Source organism: Budorcas taxicolor, chromosome 3 (genome assembly GCF_023091745.1).
Source record: "Budorcas taxicolor isolate Tak-1 chromosome 3, Takin1.1, whole genome shotgun sequence".
NCBI lineage: Eukaryota > Metazoa > Chordata > Mammalia > Artiodactyla > Bovidae > Budorcas > Budorcas taxicolor.
Window position 1 is genome coordinate 48,928,586 of NC_068912.1, and position 23,259 is coordinate 48,951,844.

Below are 23,259 nucleotides of genomic sequence, written 5' to 3' on the forward strand. Positions count from 1 at the left end.
GGAAAGAAAGTGATGCGTTGGAAGCGGGACCATGAAAGGATGGAGGCCCTTCTGGCGTAAAGGATACAAGTTTACTTAGCTCTACACAAAAGATCTGGCTCAAAGAAGCCTACGGATTAGAGAGAGAGAGAGAGAGAGAGAGAGAGAGAAATAGAACAATCACCTGGGTTTTTGGATTAGCTGAACCCCGGATAAAAGATGCTTGTAAAAAGAGGTTGGTGCGAATCCAGAAAATGGCTTAAAATGCCCAGGCTCTGCCATGGCATATTCCCCACTTTTTTTCCGTACAGCACACCCAGAGTGAGCTCGAATTTGGCCCGAAGCCTTGACTGTTCCCAGGACGGCAGCAGTGGAGAGGTCAGCCCAACAGGTGTGGGAAGCTGCAGGGTAAGGGAGGAAGAAGCAGGTGTCGGAGGAGGGCCCCCCCGCTTTCTCGGGCACAGGGGCTGCAACGCTGCCCCCCGCATCGAATGGAGGGGTCCTGCCCGCCATCTGCGCGCGCGGGGTCTGCAGCCAGGGAGCAGGCAGGAGGCGGTGGATCAGCCACGGGTCAACCCTGGCGGGCTTCCCTCCGCAAGCGGATGCCTGGAAGTTGACGCGAACTCCGGGCCTCTGGGAAGCCCCCGGGAGCCAGGGCGACTCCCATCGCGGGACAGGCCTCCACCGGCGCTGCCTGCTCCGCCGGGCCTGGAGGAGGGGCCGCTTCGCCCCTGCAAGGCGTGAGGGCGGGGACCCGGGCCCGAGACCCGCGCCGGGAGGGAGCGCGGCGCCCGGCGCCCTTCAATTGGCCGCGCCGCCCCCTCTCCGGAGACGCGGGAGGCGGCGGCCCTCCATTGGTCGGGCTCGTCGGCCAATCCCTGAAAGTCCGGGGGAGGCGGTGGGGGGCAGTTCGTGCGGGACTCCGGAGCAGAGCGGGAGCGTCTGGGGTACCTCGTCCGGCCGAGCAGCCGAGGCACCGCCCGCGTCCCGCCGCCGCGTCCCGGCGACTCCTGCGCCGCCCAGGAGAGCGAGCTCCGAGCATCTTGTAGTGCGGCCACTCCTCGGGGCCAGGAGCGGGGAAACCGAGTGCAAGAAACCCCCGGACCCGAACTCAGCCTCTTCCCGCCGCGCGGATCATCATGACCCACTTCAACAAGGGCCCTTCCTATGGGCTCTCGGCCGAGGTCAAGAACAAGGTACGCCTGGGCTCGGGTGGGGCGGGACCCTGGGGCCAGAGGTGGGATGCAGGGCGCCGCCCCGGGACCGAGACCCGGGTGGCTGGGGCCGCGCTTCTCCCCGCGCGCCTCGGCTGGCGGGCTTCGCGGATAGTAGATGTCCGGGCGGGGAAGGGGGTGCGCGACAGTTTCTGCGCGTCCCCGTCCTGTCCCCGGCGGCAAGCGCAGGCTCCCGGGCGCTCAGCTGGCTTTGTTCCAGCGCCGCGGGCCGAGGCTAGCGACGGGCGGTGGGTTCCCAGGCTCTTGGAATCCCTCAGCGCCGTCCCTTGGTTCCAGAAGCGGGTCCGCGGCTGCAGGACGCACCCCCCCGGGAAGGGGGCGCTCCCGCCTGGTCATTCGCCCTTAGGTGGGGCCCGTCGGCGCGGCTGGGGACCCAGCGAGCAGCCTCCGCCATCCACCCCGGCCCGGACCCCTGGCAGACCCTGGACCTTCACACACTCTAGCCCCCGGGCGGAATTCAAAGCCGCGAGTAAAGTTGGGCGGTTAGTGGGCAAACTGGGTCCCCATTGTTCCTCGCCTCTTGCCGGGTGGGAGACCGCTGAGCGGCCTCAGGCAAGGGCCTTAGGACCACCGGAAGGACGCGAGCCGGCCGGAACCCTTCCTGGTTTTCGAATCCCGGTGCCAGTTGCTACTGCTTTTGCGGCAAGAGGAGACAAAGCCGGAGCGCGCCGCTTCGGGGATATCTGCTGTAGCCTTGAGCTTTTTTTTTTTTTTCTTAAAAAAGCCAAAACACTGAAGTTTGTAGTACGTTAGACTTTAACGGTATCAAGGAAATCTTCGTGCGTTGCTTTTGTTCAGGGTTTATTTGCCGAGGTGGACTGTAGTTTGGAGTGATTGGGCTTTGGTTAACCCTCGGTTTTACCACTTTGCCCAGCATAAGAATGCGTTGAGTTTATCTTTGGGACTTTCGGTCTGGGAAAGAGATGAGAGGCGTCCCCCTCCTCAAACCCTCTCCTTCCTTCCTCCCTCCCTGCATTCCAAGCCCATGACATCAGGGGTTTCTGAGGGGAGAGAACAGCCAATCCGCGCGGAACTGCGCACAGAACGCTCATTGTCTCCTTGCTGCTGTTCTGGCCAAAGCGCCACAAAGGCGGGCTGCTGTGGTTTAATTCCCATTAACCTCCCGGGAGCCGAAGCATGTCAGGATTGCCCCCGAACCGTCCTACCTCTGGTAGAATTCACCGGCATTGTCAGAACTGTAACATCCCAGCGTTGGGGATGTAGGAAGTGTGGAGGGAATTACTGAGGGACTGTGAAGTGCACCATTGTCACACCCCAAGGGAGAATTGTGGCTCTGCTCAATCCCTGATACGGAGTCTCCACATCATATTATCAATTCAGTTGTTACTAAATTCTAAACAATCTTTGAAGCAAGCAGTTGATTTTAGTGTGTGTATCTAAAATTGAAATTTAGATCTTTTGCCTTGTCAAGTGTGTTAGATAGCGGTTTCCTGAACATTGTTTAGAAGAACAGAAAAGTGAGTGGTTTGTGAGTACAAACCCCACCAATTGAAAACCCCTAGACTATTGTGTTGTTCTTTCCAAGGTTTGCAAGCGGACCTTTAGGAATCCTTTCAGTGGAATCAGCATGTCCTATCTGCTGGATGTAATAGCCTGGCCTGGCTTGTGCACATTAATTTTAATTTGCCCTTGAGATACTTGTATGGCAACCCTTAAGTCTCTACCTTTTGCGTTGTAAATGAGGTACTGACCTTGGCAGTCCTTCAAGTGACTGACTTCTCTTGGTTGGTAATATCATCTTTTTGCTGATTAATGAAGCAACTTCTGCCCCTTTCCTACTTATTATTGAGTAGACTGAAGGAAGTACACAGACTGAGGCTAGATCATTAATAACTGTAATTATTATACATTTTTTAAAATAGTAAAACCTCAGCTTTCAGGATCTTTGGAAAGTTGGTTTTCACTTTTGGTTTGTATAACTGTGGGTTTACCCCTTTAAGCATCAAACCAACCTTTAATAACCCCTTTCATTTATATGGTTCTTTCAGACTGTATCCTTTCATAGGAAGTCTTTTGATCTCCACAGCAGAGCAGCCCTCTGAGATGGGGAGGATTCCTGGGATTACCCAACATCATTTACAGATCAGGATGCTGAAGCTCAGAGAGGTGTGATTTGCTCAAGATCACAGGAGAAAGTTGGAATATTCTAAGAATTTTAACTCAGAGTGATGTCTTAGTGGAGTACTTAGAGCTGTTCTGTTACCAGTCAGTATTGTCTGTCCCCCTCCCCGCTATTTTTGCTGTCCACCTGTCACTTCCTGGCATCATGATTATTCATTTAATGCTGTTTTAATTGGGCTTGGAAATCAAATATCCCTGTCTGCTAATTCTTCGTATGCGATAATGCATTTCAGCTAAGGGCTCAGAACCACCTGATGAATGGGTCTGTGGAACTTGAACTTTGACACTGCTTTATTTGGATAGCTTTTGATTTCTTCTTGCTTTTTCTCTGTGTATTGCACAACATAACTTGCTTTTTCTCTGTGATAGATTGCTTAAATGTCAGTTTTGGTGTTTGTTTGTTTTTTTTCTTAAAACCTCATTTAACCATGTGGGGGGTGGTAGTGTGATATGGACCTTGGAGTGAGACAGATCTGGCTTCTAATCCCCCTTGCCACTTAACTGCCTTGAGTGATGTTTGGCAAGTTATTTGATATTTCTGCCCTAGTTTCCTAATCAGTAAATGGGGGAAGTAATATTTACCACCTCTAAACTTTGTGTTACTGACATGTGTCTGGCTTGTAGTAAGTACTCAATAAGTATGTTGTGGATATTCTTATAATAGAAAATTAGCATTGGTATTATATTTCTTAGACTTGTATGTCACTGCCTCTTTAAATATTCCATTTTATTTTTAAAAAGGCTTTAGTCTGTTTATATTTGAGCTGTGAAAGCAGTTTACCAGTGAATTGAGGAAACCTTTGATCTCAGATAGCTTTAATTAATAACATTTCAAGGGAAAATCAGTCAATTTAAGATATTTGTTTGAGAAGATAATAATACATGGCAGAACATACAGATTTTTTTTTTGTTTTTAATTGGCAAAAAGATGTTTGGAAACAGCCTAAAAAAAAAGTAGAATCCTTTAGCCTGCAGTATAACAGTGTCTCTCTAATAATAAAAGGATTATAACTTGCAATCTACAAAGACTATAATGTAGTAGAAGGTCCAGGAAAACAGAAGCTGGTGTAGATAGTTCAGTGAGAGGTGGGAACATAAAGTAGAAAGGTCTTACATGGATCATACAGGTTGAGCCAGGCCCTTGACTGCATCTAAGGGACCAGAGGTAAATAGCTCTGTGCCATATGAACCATGGAAACATGACACGCCCTGAAGGGAAGCACAGCATTTCCAACACTTGGTGCTGATGTTGGAGTCAGGGTGCATGCATGCGTGCTCGGTCGTGTCCAACTCTGTGACCCCCACGGGCTGTAGCCTGCCAGGCTTCTCTGTCCATGGGATTTCCCAGGCAAGAATACTGGAGTGGGTTGCCATTTCCTCTTCCAGGGGATCTTCCTGACCCAGGGATCGAACCTTGCTTGGTCTCCGGCAGCTCCTTCACTGGCAGGCAGATTCTTAACCACCTCGCCACCTGGGAATCCAGGGTACTTTTTTGTAAAGCTGAGCATGCAGTGAAGTATGCCCTCACCAGTCTTAGAGCAAGTGCTGCAGGGGGCAGTTACAGTTCTCAGGGAAGTGGAGGAGTTAGCTGTGAGGCAGGAGTGAGTGAAGATGCAGTGACCTTACCTGGGCATGTCTTTGGGGGAGGGGTCTAATTGAGTATTAAGAAGTATGGAATTGGAATGCACATTCTCACAGTTTCGCTCCCAGGGAATGTCTGATTTGAGCAAAGTAGCTTCTCACACAGTCTTTTTGGTTTCAAGATGGTATCCCTCAACAGACAAAACACACTTCAGACGATTTACTACTAAAATTGTAAGTCTTTAAAAGGTAAATTTGGAGAAGGAAATGGCAACCCACTCCAGTACTTTTGCCTGGAGAATTCCGTGGACAGAGGAGCCTGGTGGGCTGCTGTCCATAGGGTCGTACAGAGTTGAACACGACTGAAGTGATTTAGCATGCATTGGAGAAGAAAATGGCAACCCCCTCCAGTATTCTTGCCTGGAGAATCACAGGGACAGAGGAGCCTGTGGGCTACCATCTATGGGGTGGCACAGAGTCCAGACATGACTGAAGAGACTTAGCAGCAGTAGCAGCAAAAAGTAAATTAAGCAATCACAGAATAATAATTAAATATCAGTTCAGTTCAGTCACTCAGTCATGTCCGACTCTTTGTGACCCATGAATCACAGCATGCCAGGCCTCCCTGTCCATCACCAACTCCCTGAGTCCACCCAAACTCATGTCCATCAAGTCAGTGATGCCATCCAGCCATCTCATCCTGGGTCGTCCCCTTCTCCTCCTGCCCCCAATCCTTCCCAGCATCAGGGTCCTTTCCAATGAGTCAGCTCTTCACATGAGGTGGCCAAAGTACTGGAGTTCAGCTTCAACATCAGTCCTTCCAATGAACACCCAGGACTGATCTTCTTTAGGATGCACTGGTTGGATCTTCTTGCAGTCCAAGGGACTCTCAAGAGTCTTCTCCAACACCACAGTTCAAAAGCATCAATTCTTTGGCACTCAGCTCTCTTCACAGTCCAACTCTCACATCCATACATGACTACTGGAAAAACCATAGCCTTGACTAGACGGACCTTTGTTAGCAAAGTAATGTCTCTGCTTTTGAATATGCTATCTAGGTTGGTCATAACTTTTCTTCCAAGGAGTGAGCGTCTTTTAATTTCATGGCTGCAGTCACCATCTGCAGTGATTTTGGAGCCCAAAAAAATAAAGTCTGACACTGTTTCCACTATTTCCCCATCTATTTCCCATGAAGTGATGGGACCGGATGCCATGATCTTCGTTTTCTGAATGTTGAGCTTTAAGCCAACTTTTTCGCTCTCCTCTTTGACTGTCATCAAGAGGCTTTTTAGCTCCTCTTCACTTTCTGCCATAAGGGTGGTGTCATCTGCATATCTGAGGTGATTGATATTTCTCCCGGCAATCTTGATTCCAGCTTGTGCTTCTTCCAGCCCAGTGTTTCTCATGATGTACTCTGCATATAAGTTAAATAAGCAGGGTGACAATATACAGCTTTGATGTACTCCTTTTCCTATTTGGAACCAGTCTGTTGTTCCATGTCCAGTTAAATATTATTACCAAATGTCCCATTGAGACCCTGCCAGCCTGCCAGTCCAGTGCCATTTGGACAAGCAGTTTGCTCACTGATCAGAGTAACCCCAGGGTGATAGTGGACTCCTGATGTAAATTGTGCTCTAAGGTGGTCCGCCTTGTTTTGCTGCTAGAGAATCCTGATAAAAATGTACGGATAGGTTTAGCTTTAGCTTTTTTTTCACTTTACGGTTCAGTAATAGCTTTTTAATTTAGAACTTTTTATTATCTCTTTATACCATCAGTAGAATCTTTGTCTTATTCACTGGTGAGATATCTCAAAAATCTATCTTTTAGAATACAACTTGGCACATAATGGATGCCCAATAAGTATTTATTGATTTAATGAATTTATTAATCAGGAATGGGTTTTACTGTTTCTAGAAACCGGAAAGTAGCAGTGTTTGAGAAGTCCATGTAAAGAAATTCTATGGTACAAGTGTGAAATTTTTGAAGGATGTGGTGATTTTTATAGTTAATTTTTCTTCAGTTTCTTTTCATTGTTATTACTACACTGAAAATTTATCACTGAGATAATTCCTTCTTCTTGTTGAATTTCTTTCTTAGACTCCCAGGTTAGGGAGGAACAGTAGAGATCCCCTCTGCAAGACTCTGTCGGGTCATCTCCCAAAAGGCCGCCTGTGAAGTGGCCCTTCAGCCCACCTGGATATGTGCCAGTCCTGGTGGGGCTGTACCATTGCAGTTTGCCTGCTTTGGGGGTTTGTTTTCCTGTCTTGACCAAAACAATTAAAGGAAAAACAGTTTGCTGAATTGAGAAGATATACCTGCTACCCATTTAAAATGGTGGTTGGTGGTTTAGTTGCTAAGTCGTGTCCGACTCTTGCAACCCCATGGACTGTAGCCTGCTAGGTGCCTCTGTCCATGGGATTCTTCAGGCAAGAATACTGGAGTGGGTTGCCATTTCCATCTCCAGGGGATCTTCCCAACCCAGGAATAAAACCCAGGCCTCCTGCATTGCAGGCAGATTCTTTACTGACTGAGCGACGAAGGAAACCCAAAGAAAACATAATTTGCTGAACTGAGAAGAGGTACCTGTTACCCATTTAAAGTACTCAGAATTATTTACTTTGGAATATTAATGAGGATCATTATCAAACTCACTATCCTATGATCTACAGCTTTTTACATTCTTTTCTTTGTGGAAATTGTGCTATTTATCTACCGCTGTCCTTCAAAATTCTCAAAGTGAGCTTGACAGTGAAGACCTTGCTGCAGCCATCATCAACAAGAGTCAGATCCTCTATTTCTGTAGGCGTTTTCCCTTTCCAAGTGGAATCATGAGATCAGTAATTGTTTTCTTTCACTGCACAACGTATCAGGAACCCCAGTTAATATATATTACATTAAAAGAAAAAAAGCACAGTTGGGTGGTTTCGATTTTTCAGCCATTCATGACCATTATATCTAAGAGAGAGGGGAAATGCTTATTTCTCATCTCAGTATGACTAGGTCATGGGAAGGAGCTTGTTAGAATTTTTTCACAGGTTTGATTTTCTTCTAGGCATCCTTCTATAGCGTATACTATGTGCCTTGGCTTTCCTGAACTCTGAGCTCTAGCCATGTGGGCTCTTAACTGTTACTCATGTGCTTGTGCTCAGGTTTTTGATAAGAGTTTTTTGAGCCTGCAGTTGATTCACGCTGTTTGTGGGGCCTGAAGCTTATACAATTTAGAGTTCATCATTACCAAAAAAAAATATTTTGCACATTTTATGAAAACATGACCATGGGAATCTTTGTGAACTCGAAGATGTCAGGTGGGTCCCCTGTAAGTTCTTCTCCAAGAGAAAGTAGAACCTGGTAGCCCTGGAGGCTCTGACTGGCTCCTAATCTTGGTTCTGCCTCTTACCCTGTGACTTTGGGCAAATAACCTCTCAGTGTCTCATCTGTAAAGTGTGGATATGCTAGTACCTGTCTGTAGGGTTTGGGGTGAAATAAGCAAGATAATCTATGTAACATGTTTCAAATAATACCTAGAACCCAAAGTACACGTTATGTACACATTAGTAATTGTTCCATTTTGCTCTGCTGGTTAGGTTCAGTCCTGTGTTCTCCCCAGCTTCTTTTACCTTCTAGATTTTGAGATTATCTCGAAAACTTGAACATTCATGCACCAATCTGTGTCTGAATGAGGCTTCTGGCAGATAGGGGGCTACAGAGCCAAGCAATATCTCTCTATTTCTAACTCAGGACTGTGCTCCGCTTCCTGAGTCCTGATCCACACCTTCTCCCCCAGCAGCCTGTAATGGAGTCCTGCAGTGAACCTTGGGCTGTGTCCGCGTGTCACACCGCCCTCAGGGCCATGGACTTCTGTGTAGAGCTAGAGGCCTCGCTTTCTGGGTGTACCAGTACTTTGCTTTTTCTTCCTAAGAAATTGATTTCTGTTAGACAAGATACACCTTTCATTTCTGGATTTCAGACAGGGTGGGTATTCCTCTGCAGTGGACTGATAAGCATATTTACCTTGTAGTATTGTCGGTGGAGGCCTTCAGTCTTAAATGGTCTTAGGAAGGTTCTCCCTAGACCTGTGTGAAGCAAGTCCATGAGGAGAAAAGACTTAATTCCTGGGTTCCCCCAGGTCAGTAGGGAGGGAACCTCTTCGTCTTCCTTCCTCCCAGGACCAGGAAGCTTCAGGGTGTGAGTGTGAGGCAGGCATACCCGCCCTGGGGAGGTTAGGAATTAGGGATGTGCGTCCAAAGAGAGGAGGCCTTCTGGGCAATTCATAACTTAAGCATTTATGGCCCTTTCCTCTCTTTGCCCACACGTGTTCCAGGGGACCCCAGCTGCTGAGTGGCTAGGCACACTGCTATGATATCATTGTTGTTTCTTCTTTCCTCTTCTCAGATGTTTGCACACTAATCTTTCATCATTATCTTAAGCCTCTCTGCCTGCCTAGTGCTGCAGAAGGCTCCTCAGTTGGATGGAGAGAGTGCTTTATGATTGCAGTTTTCCCTCCTTCCTTTTGTTTCACGTGGGAGGAAATAGAGAAAATAATCAATACCATGTGTAGTGAGTCTCTTATAACTCCAACATGTGATTCTACTTTGGAAGCAAAAATAGCAACAGCAATCATACTTCTAATTGAGTATAGAACTCTACTTATATGAAATAGCACATTTTGAGCTTGTTGGAGTCCTTGGCCCTTAGGAGCTGAGCTGGAACCTTAGGGTGGCTCTTCAGGGTGCTCCCACAGCCAGATCTCTCCCCCTGAATGGACACGCCTTCGTCTCTGTCTTTCCCTTTCTTCAGAGGCCTAGATGTGAATAAAACCCCCTCCTGCCACCTCACCTCAGACACACACACAGAGACACACACACAGAGACACACACACAGAGACACACACGCACACACACACACACACACACACACACACAGGCTTTGCCTGCCAGGTGTTTGTTCCTAAATTTCTTCCTCTCTGGGCTTTGTTTTTTTCATTTTCTGTTTCTCCTGTCATTGACAACTCTGCTGTTGACACCCTTTCCAGCATTTTCTAAAACATGCATGTGGAAGGAAGCTACTTTTTATAGGGGCCAGTGGAAGAACTGAAATGTTTTTAGTCTGAGGCATCTCTGCCAAATCTCTTATTATGAACTTTTGAACCATGCTGGCAACACCCTTCGAGACTACAGATTCCGGGGCTGGTTTGAATCGAAGCCGCAGCAAGTTCACGGTGCACCGATCTGCTGCAGTGATGGCGCTGGTTGTTGTTGGATGCCTTCTCACATCTCCCTGAGTTGGAAGGATTTTTTAAGCCACCACCCCGTTCTCAGTTCTTAATCCTTTGTCTGCAGGCCGCAGAGTTGCTTGTGCTAGCTTAGAGAGTTTCTGTCTCAGCTTAGTTAGCAGGGTGGGAGTGGGAGAACATTCAGGGGTGGAAAAGACTCAGACTTTGGAGCCACACGTGGTCCAGATGAATCCCTGCCAAGCCTGTGACCTTGGCCAAGTCATCGCTGCATGAAAATGATGCATCTACCTTGGGATGCAATCTTCTTTGCCTATGAGAAACTCTTCTCTTTTTTGATCCTTATTTTATGAATGAAATATTTATCAGGAAGAATGCAAACAGTACCAAAATATGAAAGTAAAGAAGTGAAAGTATTCTGTATCCCTTACCCCCACCCAACTGCTTGTACACCTTTAAATATCATTTGGACATTTTAGAAATTGAATTATAGTCTATCATGTGGACTTCAATTATGTATTTATTCATTACTTCCATACTGGTGGATATTTCCTTAAAAAGTCACTTGTGTGGAAAAGTGTATAACTTCTGACCCAACATTTAAATATGTTTATGGATATTGCCAACTTGCTGCCTAAAAAACAGTTGACTAGTTCCCACTAATGGTTCAAAAAAGAAGGGAGATCTCCTCTTGATGTTAAAAACAGACAAAACTATCAGAGCAACCTTGTCGAAATTCAAGTCACGTGCTTTACTTCTTTATTTTCAAGTCTTGATTCAGTGACATTCGTGGCCCCTCCTCCATCTGTCACCTCTACCAGACTCAAGTGGGGGTGGCAATGAGATGAGGCTAAAGAATGGAGTGAGGGCATCTCTTTTTATAAATTATTTGACTGTAATTTTTTTTTAATGGCTCAGTTGGCATCAAAATGATAACTTTATCAAAAGAGCTATCAAAGAGTAGCTGGATAGGAGTGGCCAGCAAAATGTAGATAGAAAGTGAAGGGTTAACATTTATTGGGGTCTTAAGATTTATGTAAATGAGGTCATTGATCCTTCTCAGCACCTTCTGATGTGAGTTGTTATTAATGATCTCTGATTTACAGGTGAGGAAATGGGCATGGCGGAGATGAGATTCTAAATAGAGCATTCAGTTTCCGGGGCGCATGCTCCTAACCATTTTAATTTGAGGTCAGAACTCAGGGCAAATTGGCATCTCTCGGGAGGAGGAGAAGGCAGACCAGAGGGGGAGGCTCCAGATCTTTTAACAAGAAGTCAGAAGGAAGAGACGTGGGAGGGGGCCCCAGGAGTGCTGCAGAGAGGCCCAGAAAAGGAAACAGGCCACTGGACTTGGCCACGGAGAGATCACTGGTGACCTTTTAAGAGACCATTTTCAGTAGAGCACATTTCTCATGGGAATGGAGTGGGGTTTAGGAATAAATACTAAGTGAGGAAATGCAGAGGATTGTCGTGGTATAGAAGAGAAACAAGACCGTGTTTGAGGCTGGCAGCAGGTTCAACTGAAGATGTGCTTGTTTCATTGCGCTTGTCCATTGATGGACGGGATAAAGGCCAGGGCTCAATACACATGGCAGGTGGGAGCAAAGCAGCACAGAGAAGAAGCTTTGCCATGAAAAACTGGGAAGGTATTGGGTTGGCCAGAAAGTCCTTTCCGATTTTCCCATGTTACAAAAAGCCAAATGAACTTTTCAGCCAACCCGATAAAAAGGACAAGGACCAGAGAAACAGAAGCGAGGTGGATAAGACATCCCTTTTTCTGTTGCAAGTGCTGTGTTGCCCTTCTCACAGAGCCCCTGATATCTGATGGCATAGGCAGCAGGAGCAGGAGAAGAGGGTCCAGGCCAAGGCCTACGTGTGGAAAACACTGTTGATTCAGCCGCTTCTCTGCTTAGTCCTCCTGGAGCCCCCTTTGCAGCCTGGGCACTGCTGTCTCTTCATTCCCTTCCTTGGCCCTTGATTGGAAAGGATGTGAAGTTGGGTTGATTTTGTTATTTGTGCCTGGGTGACCAGCAAGCCTTCATGACACAGCATCTGGGATACCTTGGTGTTGGGTGCAGCCATCTGATGGAGGCTTCCGTGCTTCCAGAGAAACTCACTTTTTCCCTCCCTTTCTGTGCTCTCAGATTGCATTACAATCAGGTACAATGTGAAGTTAGTTTTTACTGTTGAGATGCAAGAGTGCCCTCATGGAAAATTCCTTCCCTCTAGTTTTCATGGGGGAAAAAAAAGGCAGTGATAGCTTGAACAGACAATACATCTTAAGACGCTCATGAACTATCTCTAGCTAGCATCTATGCTACATGTAAAATAAGATGTGTCAATCCTGTTCTTTGCTGATTGTATAAAGCCATCTGTCCAATGGGTAGACTCCATCATAGTAAGCAGAAAGGGAGCCCCAAGAGGAGCTCCCCTGAGAGCTAATGAGATGGTGAGGTCTGTTTCTCCTTGGCCTACCTTCCACTGTTGTCCATCAGAAGCTCAGAGTAGGGGGCAGTGTGTGTGTTCTCACTCTGTGCCAGGGTAGGCAGCTGGGAACACTTGGGTGAGCATGGTCAGGGGGCTTCCAAGCTGGGGAGAGACGAGTTTACAGGTGACACTTGGGATGTGAGGGTGGATTTCATGCCTTCTTCCTCAGGTCATAATGGACTCCAAGACTTATCCTATGAAGCAAACTTGCCAATGAATAGACATTCTCAAGCTACAGAAAAACTACTGCCGTGATACTCCTTGTAATTACACAAAAAGAAAGGATTAATCTTCAGTGCTGTTCACATGTCTGACTCAGATTATTTGAGAGGCTTCTTGGGTAGCACAGCGGTAGAGAATATGCCTGCCAATGCAGGAGATGTAGGTTCAATCTCTGGGTCCGTGAGATCCCCTGGAGTAGGAAATGGCAACCTGATCCAGTATTCTTGCCTGGAAAATTCCATAGACAGAGGAACCTGGCGGGCTCCAGCCCATGGGGTTGCAGAGTTGGACACAACTGAGTGTCCGAGTACGTGTGCATGCACACACACACACACAGTTCTATGAGGACACAAGTGCCTGAAGATCTTGTTTAGTCCTAAGTTGTGTCCTTGCCTGTGCTGCATTGGTGCACGTCATCTCCCGCCCGTGTGCCTCTGGTTGGCTCCCTAGGATTTCTGCGATTTATCCAGGGTCCACCATCTTTGTGGCATTCAGAGTAAATCACTCCCTCTTCTATATGACGTCCATCTACATAGTTAGACGGTACTAGTCTGTTTCGTGGGCCCCCAGAGACCCTTCTAGGTCAAATGTAGCTGTTTCCAGCTGACCAGTCTCTCATGATAGGCTATATACGGTTTTCCTAATCTTTTCCCCACCCAGTTTGCTCCTTCTAGAAACTGATCCCAGTTTGTCAATGTCTTCTTTTAGAGTGTGGCACACAGAACTGACTACCAGGGCACAGTGGGATTATTAACTAACTCTTTTGTTCGACTACAAAGCACTAACTCATTCTGTTTAGATCAATGTCATCATCTGATGAGGTGGTTTGAAGGAAGATTCCAATCCGTGCTTTGGCAGGTTGATTTTTTTCAGTCTCTAAAGTAGGGGTGATGATAATTGTCTAAGGCTTTATACTTCACATACTCTTCTCACATTTGTTTCATTTAAATAATCCTTTTCTTGATTTACCTCATGAGGCTGCTTTCATCAAACAAATAAGATGAGCAATAGTGTGTATTTTATAAATAATCGTAGACCTCTGCAGACCAAGATAGCATTCACTTTTCTTAGGATCACTGAGTAAGCATTACTAGTTAGTTCTAGAACTTTGGGGCAGGATTTTACATATATCTTGAAGAATTTGTTTATTAAGCTAGGAGCTTTCAGAATTCAAAAGAATTTTGTTTCTTTTTAACCATTCCCGATTTATGTTTTGTAAGTTTAATAAGTGTGTCTAATAGTTTCAAATCATTAAATTACCAAAACAGAAGAGCAGAGATCTCACTCTTAGCCTCTGGGTGCCCATCCCTGGGAGCCCCTCCCGCCTTGACGTAGATCAGCACAGTGGGCACGTTTGTTGCTTCTGACCTGGCCCTACTTCTAGAGTTACAAAACTGGGCTTCAGGAGTGCCATAGACATAAGGGACTTTTATCAGAAAGTAAAACAGATATGTCCCTAGTGATCCATCTAAGATGACTAGATTGGTAGATCAAGGAGATGTGATGCCCCTAAGAGCCAGGCATTCAAATGCAGATGCCTTTCGGTAACAAGAGAGATTTTTAAATCTGTGGCGTTTCCCTAGTCTGGTAATACTCTTGGTGAATAAAGAAGCAATTTGCTGAGTATCCACTATGGGCAGGCATGGGCTGTAAGGGTGGGAAGATGAGTGAAGCCTGTTCTGCCATCAAGAAGACATAGGCAGGTGTTCTTAGACGTGCCTTGCATGTCTACACTGGCTCCTGGTGGTGACTGTCCTGCCCACTAAGTGCCAACACACCTTTTGTGGAGTCCACTCAAGCACGACAGCCAGGCTCTTCAGCCTGTAAGGGAGAGGCCCTTGTGTTTGGGCAAGAGTGGGGAGGAGTGGGCTCCTCTCTAGGTTCTTATTAACTACTGTTTGCCAAGATTTCTTACACAGGAAGCTATTCAGTATGCACATCTTTACTCATTATTTTTGAGTCTGGATTTTTCTGGGAATCCAGCCTCTGTGATTACTTCCTCCTTGTGTAAGTTTTAACTTTCTAAATCTGCTTTTTAACTATCTGTACTCTAAACTCTGTAGTCTGATGGTCATCTGCTAGACAGAGAAGACAAAGTTGGCATCCTGTTGTTTCTGCATTTTCCTGCCATTGGTTAGTCATACTGCTTGCTTTGGGCCCTGGATCAGCTCCTCTTAAGTTATTTTAAAATCTCTAATTTCTTGTTAATTTCACAGTATTCATATGTTGAGTCATAGTGTTTTTGTATTTGTTTGACTATACATATTTGGAGGGGAAGTTTCGTGCTGGTGCCATACGTTGCTACCTTGATCTGAAGATTCAGCTGTACCTCTCAGAGATGCGCCCACATTTAAAATGCCCTTAGATGTTATTCCGGTTTACCCCAGGCAGATGTGGGTTTCCATAGCTGGGGAATATATAGTCATTTCCTGTAAATATTTAGTAAGTTCGGGCCATAGGATGTGTCTCAGATTCTGTAGTGAACTTGAGGAAGCTGCAGTCTACCTTGATATCAATGTAAAGTGATTTTCTCTAGAATTCCTACCCCCTACTCCCCATAAGATATAAACCTGCCTTTAATTTTTTAAGTTAAAAAAACTTTTTTTTCCCATTTAAAAAAAGTATGTTAAAATTACAGTTGAGCCCCCGATCCCATGCTTCTCTCTTCCCTGGAGAAGCTGTTGTCTTGCACTTGGTATTTATCATTCCCACAGGAGCCAATTTTAATCCAGTATTTAAAGTTGAGGATAGTACCTACTTCTTTTTTTTCCTTCAATTTTATACTTTTTATTATTTATTCGAGAAATTTTTTAAAAATTTATATAACTTTTAAAGGTTATGTTCCATTTATAATTGTTACAGAATCTTGGCTATATTCCCCATGTTTTACAATACATCTTTGAACCTACTGTACAACCAACAGTTTGTACCTCCCACCGCCCCATCCATAAATTCCTAACTTGCTCCCCCCAGGTGTTAACCACTAGTTTTGTTCTGTGTGTTTATGAGTCTGCTGCTTTTCTGACAAACCCACTTAAAAAAATACTTTATCCCTTTCACCAGCAGTAATCTGAAAAGAATGAGAATTTGGAATGCAGACAGGCAGGAAGAAGAGTGGAGATGTGTGGTGATGGGAATGGACAGGAGCTATGGGCAGTGTGTGGGATGAGCCTGACTGCAGTGGCATGTTCTTTTTGAATTGTGGATGGTAAAGAGAACAGGTTAGTGTGGGATTTGGTTCATACAGGTCTGTAGTCAAGCTTGAAACCAGAGGGAAGGGGGCAGCCCGAGGACACTACATAACCAAAGGGAGTTGACTTCTACTAGCTCATGAGCCTTAGTGTATGTTCACTATAACACATCAGTAAGCTAGATGATACACCCACAGGTGCCATGACTTAAAGCCCTGCAATCCTGCAATAAAGGTCAAAACATGGCAGTAGCCCAATTCCTGGAAATTCCCACCCCTTCCCCAAAATAGCTAGAACGCTCCTCCCACTCATTCAGTTCAGTTCAGTTGCTCAGTCATGTCTGACTCTTTGTGACCCCATGAAATGCAGCACACCAAAAATCCCATGGATTGAAGAGCCTGGTAGGCTGTGGTCCATGGGGTCGCTAAGGTCAGACACGACTGAGCGACTTCACTTTCCCTTTTCACTTTCATGCATTGGAGAAGGAAATGGCAACCCACTCCAGTGTTCTTGCCTGGAGAATCCCAGGGACGGCAGAGCCTGGTGGGCTGCCGTCTATGGGGTCGCACAGAGTCGGCCATGACTGAAGCGACTTAGCAGCAGGCCTCCCTGTCTATCACCAACTCCCGGAGTTCACCCAAACTCATGTCCATCGAGTTGGTGATGCCATCCAGCCATCTCATCCTCTGTCGTCCCCTTCTCCTCCTGCCCCCAATCCCTCCCAGCATCAGAGTCTTTTCCAGTGAGTCAACTCTTCACATGAGGTGGCCAAAGTACTGGAGTTTCAGCTTTAGCATCAGTCCTTCCAAAGAACACCCAGGACTGATCTCCTTTAGAATGGACTGGTTGGATCTCCTTGCAGTCCAAGGGATCTCAAGAGTCTTCTCCAACACCACAATTCAAAAGCATCAATTCTTTGGCGCTCAGCTTTCTTCACAGTCCACTCTCACATCCACTCATTACCCTATGTAATTGTTGTTTGGTTACAGAGCTGTATCTGACTCTTGTGTCCCCATGGCCTGTAACCCACCTGGCTCTTCTGTCCATGGGATTTCCCAGGCAAGAATACTAGACGGTTATGCCATTTCCTTCTCCAGGCGATCTTCCAGACCCAGGGATCAAACCTGCATCTCCTGCGTGGGCAGGCGGATTCTTTACCACTGAGCGGCCTGGGAAGCCCACCCTATGAAATTACCCACCTCTGTAAAAACTGACAACCCCATATTCTGGGGCCACTCTTCGCCTTCTGAGATAGCGCACACTCTGTCGAGTGAGTTTCTAAATCACTTCTTAACTATCATTTTGTCTCTCACTGAATTCTTTCTGTGATGGGACGTCAAGAACCTGAGCTTCATTAACTCCTGAGACCAGATGTGATCTCAGTTAAAAGATCAATTTGAGTCGCCATCTGAGTTGCACAGTTTCAAGCTGGTATAAATGGCTAGTGTTAATTCGGAGGGGTGTGTGTGTGTGTGTGAAGCGCTGAGATGGGCTTCCTCCTCACAGTGATCTTGGAAAGAAGAAGACTACTTGTAAGAAATGAGGTCGCCAGAGTTAAGTTACTTAGGTCACTCTGGAACTGGAAACACAGTTTTGAAAGTTGGACTTCAAAGCATGTGATCTTTGGTCTGTTGTATCCCCAGTGTGAGTACTTAAAAATTTACCAAGGTGTTGTACATGCTTGGGAGATCTGCTGGGGGAGGGGTTTAAGGTAGGTAAACCCTGTTAAAGCCTGTTCATTGTGTTGCATGAGGTATCGATTGGGACAAGTGAAAAAGCAAAGGAAAGGAAGCGGTGTCTTGATATTTCAGTTGGAAATTGACTATTTGTTTCTTGTTTTGAGGCTGGTGGTCCCCGTCTTTCTATTTTCCCTTTAGTTTAAGTACTCTGTTCTTTTTAAATACCCTTCTTTATTTTCCATGGGGTCGCAGTGAGTCAGACACGACTTAGCGACTGAGTAACAATAATTCTTTTTTTGGTGAATGTCTCAGTACACCTTGTTTAGTAGTTGTCTCTTTCCACTCGAACTTAAGCTTTTAGGGCAGAGTCTTTGCCTTTGAATCATGCCTATTACACAGTCACCATCTGAGTGAAAGGAGAAAGGAATACAGAAGGAAATTGAAGGAAGAATCCGACACACTTGGATCACTTTAAAGAAGGAAGCTGACATTGAATGTGATTTTACATAGAGAGTTTGGGGTAATGCTGGATTGTCCCGGTGGCTTGAAACAGTCTAGTGAGAGTTCAGGCACAGCTGAAATTTGGGGGACGCTGTTGTACCTACCAGAGATAGAAACCTGTCTGTCTGCTTCAGGTTTTAACAACAGGGAAAGAATAGAGATGCAGACATAGAGAAACTGACGTGTGGGCACGGACGAGGGGGTTGTGATTTGGGAGATTAGCATTGATATGCTTACACTACCATGTGTGAAATACACAGCTAGTGGGAAGCAGCTCTGTAGCACTGGAAGCTCAGCTCAGTGCTCTGTGATGACCTAGGGGGGTAGGATGTGGAGGTGGTGGGAGTGAGGCTCAAGGGGAAGGAAAGTGTTAGTCAGTTAGTCTAATCTCTTAGCGCCCCCGTGGTCTGTAGCCCGCCAGGCTCCTCTGTCCATGGGATTCTCCAGGCAGGAATACTGGAGTGGGTTGCCATGCCCTTCTCCAGGGGAGCTTCCTGACCCAGGGATTGAACCCAGCTCTCCCGCATTGCAGGCAGATTCTTTATACCGTCTGCTCCACTAAGGAAACCCCAAGAGGGAGGGGATATACGTATACATATCGCTGATTCATTTCATTGTACAGCAGAAACTAACACAACATTGTAAAGCAATTATACTCCAATTTAAAAAGAAAGAAGAAACTATACAGAAAAACAGGAGTTTCCAAAAAAAAAAATTGTATTGTGAGAAGGAATATATGGGAAAGACACGCCCTTATTCTTTAGTAGATTCTAGGATATCCTGGGTGTGAGTGGGCCCTCAGACACTTCTCGTACATATATAGTCCTCACTCTTCCTCATGCCAGGCACCGCTCCATCTTTCTACTAAATCACCCCTTGGCTGGATGCTCCATAGTACAGTGTGGGAACAGCACTTCCAGGTCAGTTGTTGAGATGCTTTTGAGGCTTGGTTTCCCTTGTTACTCAGTGTCCCCTTGTAGGGATTCCGAGGGAAACTTCCCAGACTTCAGTGCCAGGAAGGGCTGGGCAATTCCTAACAGCCGGCAGGAGCAGGCGTTTATCTGATCTTCTGTCGCCCTTTACTATCAGGAAGTGTAGGCCCTCAGGGCCTGTGTTTTTGAAGGGGATCTTTTTCTAGTGCTGTTTTGCACACAATTTATTGTAAGATAAATGCGATTTGGAGAAGACTTGCAGACAGGACAGGCGTCTACCCCTGGGGAGGTGGGAAGGATGTGGGATTTGGGGAAGGAGTAAAGAGAGACCTGTACTTTAAAGTGTGTGTGCACGTGTGTGTGTGTGTGTTGGGGGAGTGAAGAGAGACCTGTACTTTAAAGGAGTGAAGAGAGACCTGTACTTTAAACTGTGTGTGTGTGTGTGTGTGTGTGTGTAAGACCTGTACTTTAAAGTGTGTGTGTGTGTGTGTGAAAGACCTGTACTTTAAACTGTGTGTGTGTGTGTGTGTGTGTGTGTGTGTGTGTGTGTGTGTGTGTGTGTGTGTGTGTGTGTGTGTGTGTGTGTGTGTGTGTGTGTGTGTGTGTGTGTGTGTGTGTGTGTGTGTGTGTGTGTGTGTGTGTGTGTGTGTGTGTGTGTGTACAGGCTCCTCTGTCCATGGGATTTCCCAGACAAGGATACTAGAGTCGCTTGCCATTTCCTTCTCCGGGGATCTTCCCGACCCAGGGATCGAACCTGAGTATCCTGTGTCTCCTGCACTGCAGGTGGATTCTTTACCTGCTGAGCCAACGATTTGTTTTCCTCATCTTTTCCCCAAAGAGCCTTTTTAGATGTTTTTCCTAATTGCCTCCTAACCTCCCCCAAATTTAATACAAAAGAACAGAGTTTGTTGGGGGAGGGTCACAAATGATTGTAATATCTAAGAGAATGCACTGCTCTACATACTTAATTTTTTAAAACAAGTTATTTTAGAAATCCAGAAGAAAGCTCACACCACTGGAGGGCTGCGCTGCCTTTGAGCTGTAGGGTGACTGCACACTGGAGCTCGGGGCTGCTCTGTGGAGAGCGTGGGAAGGAGCAGGGGCTGGAGCCGCTGTGGGCCTGGGCCCTGGCTCAGAAGCACTGTAACAGGAGGATGGTCTACACCATCAGATGCCCAGGAGGCTTTTTCCCAGTCTTCATTTCTGCTTTTTGATTGTATTTGGCAAGGTGGGGGTGTTTGGTGAGCTTTTGAGAGAAGCCTCCAACAGGTGTTCTCTGCAGCTGTAGGAAAGTCATTTGCAAGAGTGTCTTGGTGTAAGAAGAGTTCGTAGGCCCCGCCCTAGAGAACTCCTGGGTTTTAGGGAAGGAGGCAGGGCCATTTGAGGAACCAGGCACTGCCGAGGACTTGAAAGGACCAGGCAGAAATTCTGAAAGCTGCTTAGGAAGGTCAAATAAAATAAATCTTAAAGACTAGTATAGAAGTGAATGTTTATAAACAACTTAAAGGAGTGATTTTTAAACAGACTAAAGTGAAGTTTCCGTAAGGTATTAATGAGATAAGATTAAGTAATTTTTAAAGGTAACTTTTTTGGTGCAGGGAAAATAATGTCAGCATTTGCTTACTGCCTGATGTTTAGAAGTGAAAGATTTTTAGATAAAAATAGTAAGTAAATTTTATTGGCCAAAGCCTACTTTTTATTTTTAATTGCTCTCAGTCCCTTGATTTTAAAAGATGTGCACAACAGTTTAAAAATAACCTGTGTAGTTAATTACAGTAGTTTGAGGTGTATTCTAGTATACTTTTAAAGGAAATTTATGATTTCTGCATCCAGTGGAACAGAACTGCAGGCTAGAAGCTGAGACAAATTGAAATAGATTTTTCTCCCTAGATGATTTAATACATTTTTTAAACTTAAAAAAAGTGCACATTCCTAAGTCTTGAACTCTATTAAGCTGACACTTATTAGCAGTATTTGGGCAGAAAAATCCTTGCCTCTCCTTCACTTAAAGGAAAACTCATAGGTGAAAACCAATCATTACATGATATGGAAGCATACCTAGTTTTCATTTTTAGTTTGTCACTTGGGGTGCTGAGCTTTGCATATATGAGCTTACGATTTTTTTCTTTGCATGTGCTATTATTACATTAAATCTCTGTCTCAGAGATAGTCAGCAAGTGGTCTAGAGCCCCACCTGTAACTAGTAAGGGTTTGAACCCAGGTCCCTCTAAGTCCAGGCCTTGATTTTTCTCTCATCACTCTCTTGATAAGAACAGTGAACAGAGGAGATAAAAATTCCTCTCTGGTGTTCCTTCTGGGATATTTCATGTTACATCGGTAACCACTCTGTGGTTTGGGACATGGCACCGAACCTGTCAGAAACATTTTGAACACAGGAAATGTAAATATAGTTTTACGGTTTTTTGGTGGAATAATAATTGGTCGGATTCGGTTAAGAATTACCACCACCACCCCGCAAGAAAAACAAAACCCCTCCAACATAACTTCCATCTCTACAATTGAAAATATGAAGAGAAAGAATTTCTTTTAAAATTTTATTTTGGAGTACATATAGTTAACAATATTGTTAGTTTCCCTTGTATGGCAAAGTGATTCAGTTATATCAGTACGTGTATATATTCATTTTCACATAAGAGAAAGAATTTCTTTACAATTTTTGCTGATTAACCAAATTATTTAACAGAAAACTTAGAATGGGAGCAGACCTGGTTCACTTATTCAGCCTTTCTGCTGTGTAGACAGGAAATGATTCAGAAGTGAGATGAATTAACCAGTGGTCCCTAGCAAAATGGGTAGAGCCAGGCTTCAGCCAAGGTAGAGCTCCTCCTAGCCTAGGATATTCTGTTTCTTTCATTCATTGAAATGCTTCTCCCAGTTGAGAGTGCTTTGCTTTTGAAAAAAATTCAACTCACTCTTAGATATTGTTTGTCATAGCTGTGCTTAAGGTGGAGAAGGAAATGGCAATCCACTCCAGTATTCTTGCCTAGAGAATCCCACTACTTTCTAGTTTTCTTCTTTGCTTGTCCTTTTCCGTCCATTTTCCCCTTACCCCCAAATTTATATAGAGAGAACTTGTTTTCTAGCCACCTAGAACAGGATTTCAGTGTGAAAATAGAGCCAAGTCTTAAATTTTTTCCAATTTGTTACTTATTCCATTTTCTAAAGGTGCCATGCGTAAATAGGTATATTTGGTGTGTTGGAGGAGATGTGTTATCCAGGAATATTTGTCTGAGGTATATATAGTAGGAGATGGCTTGCTCCTTCACACCAGAGGCTGTGTGTTCCTGAGGCAGAATCTTTGAGCATCACTACCTCCTTCTCCCGGTTCACACACCTAGATACCCCTGTAACTCAGACTGGGAGGAAGTCAGAATAGATAGATGTGTGATTTGGGGGGATTGGGGGTCCTCATGCAGGAAGTTAACACAGTATTGTGCCTGAACTATCTCATATAAACTAATCTCCAAGCCAAACCTTAATCCAGGAAACACTGCACAGTGTTACTTACCTTAACATGAAAATATAAACTCATTGAATTTCCATTTTCGATGGCTGGTCAAGTAAATCTACAGCTTAAATAAGTTACTATTTTGTCAAAGGCTGTTGAGCTTTTTCTCTAATTTGGGGAGCAATGCAGATGATAAGGACTGCTGTCTCAACATGTGTGCATGCTAAGTAGCTTCAGTCGTGTCTAACTCTTTTGCAACCCTATGGACTGTAGCCCATCAGGCTCCTCTGTCCATGAGGATTCTCCAGTCAAGGATGTTGGCATGGGTTGCCTTGCCCTTCTCCAGGGGATCTTCTGACCCAGGGATAGAGCTGCGTCTCTTATGTCTCCTTCATTGACACTTGCACCACCTGGGAAGCCCCTGTCTTTTTAAAGGACATGGTAATTACTGGAGCAGAAGCCCCAGTGTGGTGGGGGAGAGGGGAAAGGTTTCCTCTGTGTCTGGGATAGACTGGAACTCAAAGGGCCTCTCCATGACAAAAATGTCATCATGCCATCTCATTTCTTTCAGTCATATGTTATAGAAGCAAACATTTCTACCAGTTCTTTCC

At 45.4% G+C, this 23,259-nt stretch overlaps 1 protein-coding gene across 1 annotated transcript in view; it reads left to right on the forward strand.

The window, feature by feature from the left end:
- Positions 1 to 892: 892 nt before the first annotated feature.
- The window catches only part of CNN3 (calponin 3), a 30,044-nt gene continuing 7,677 nt past the window's right edge, over positions 893 to 23,259 (forward strand). The window contains exon 1 of the mRNA XM_052637147.1: positions 893 to 1,175. Within this exon, the coding sequence (XP_052493107.1) occupies positions 1,119 to 1,175 (57 nt within the window). The 5' untranslated portion in view covers positions 893 to 1,118. The remainder of the gene's footprint in view (positions 1,176 to 23,259) is intronic.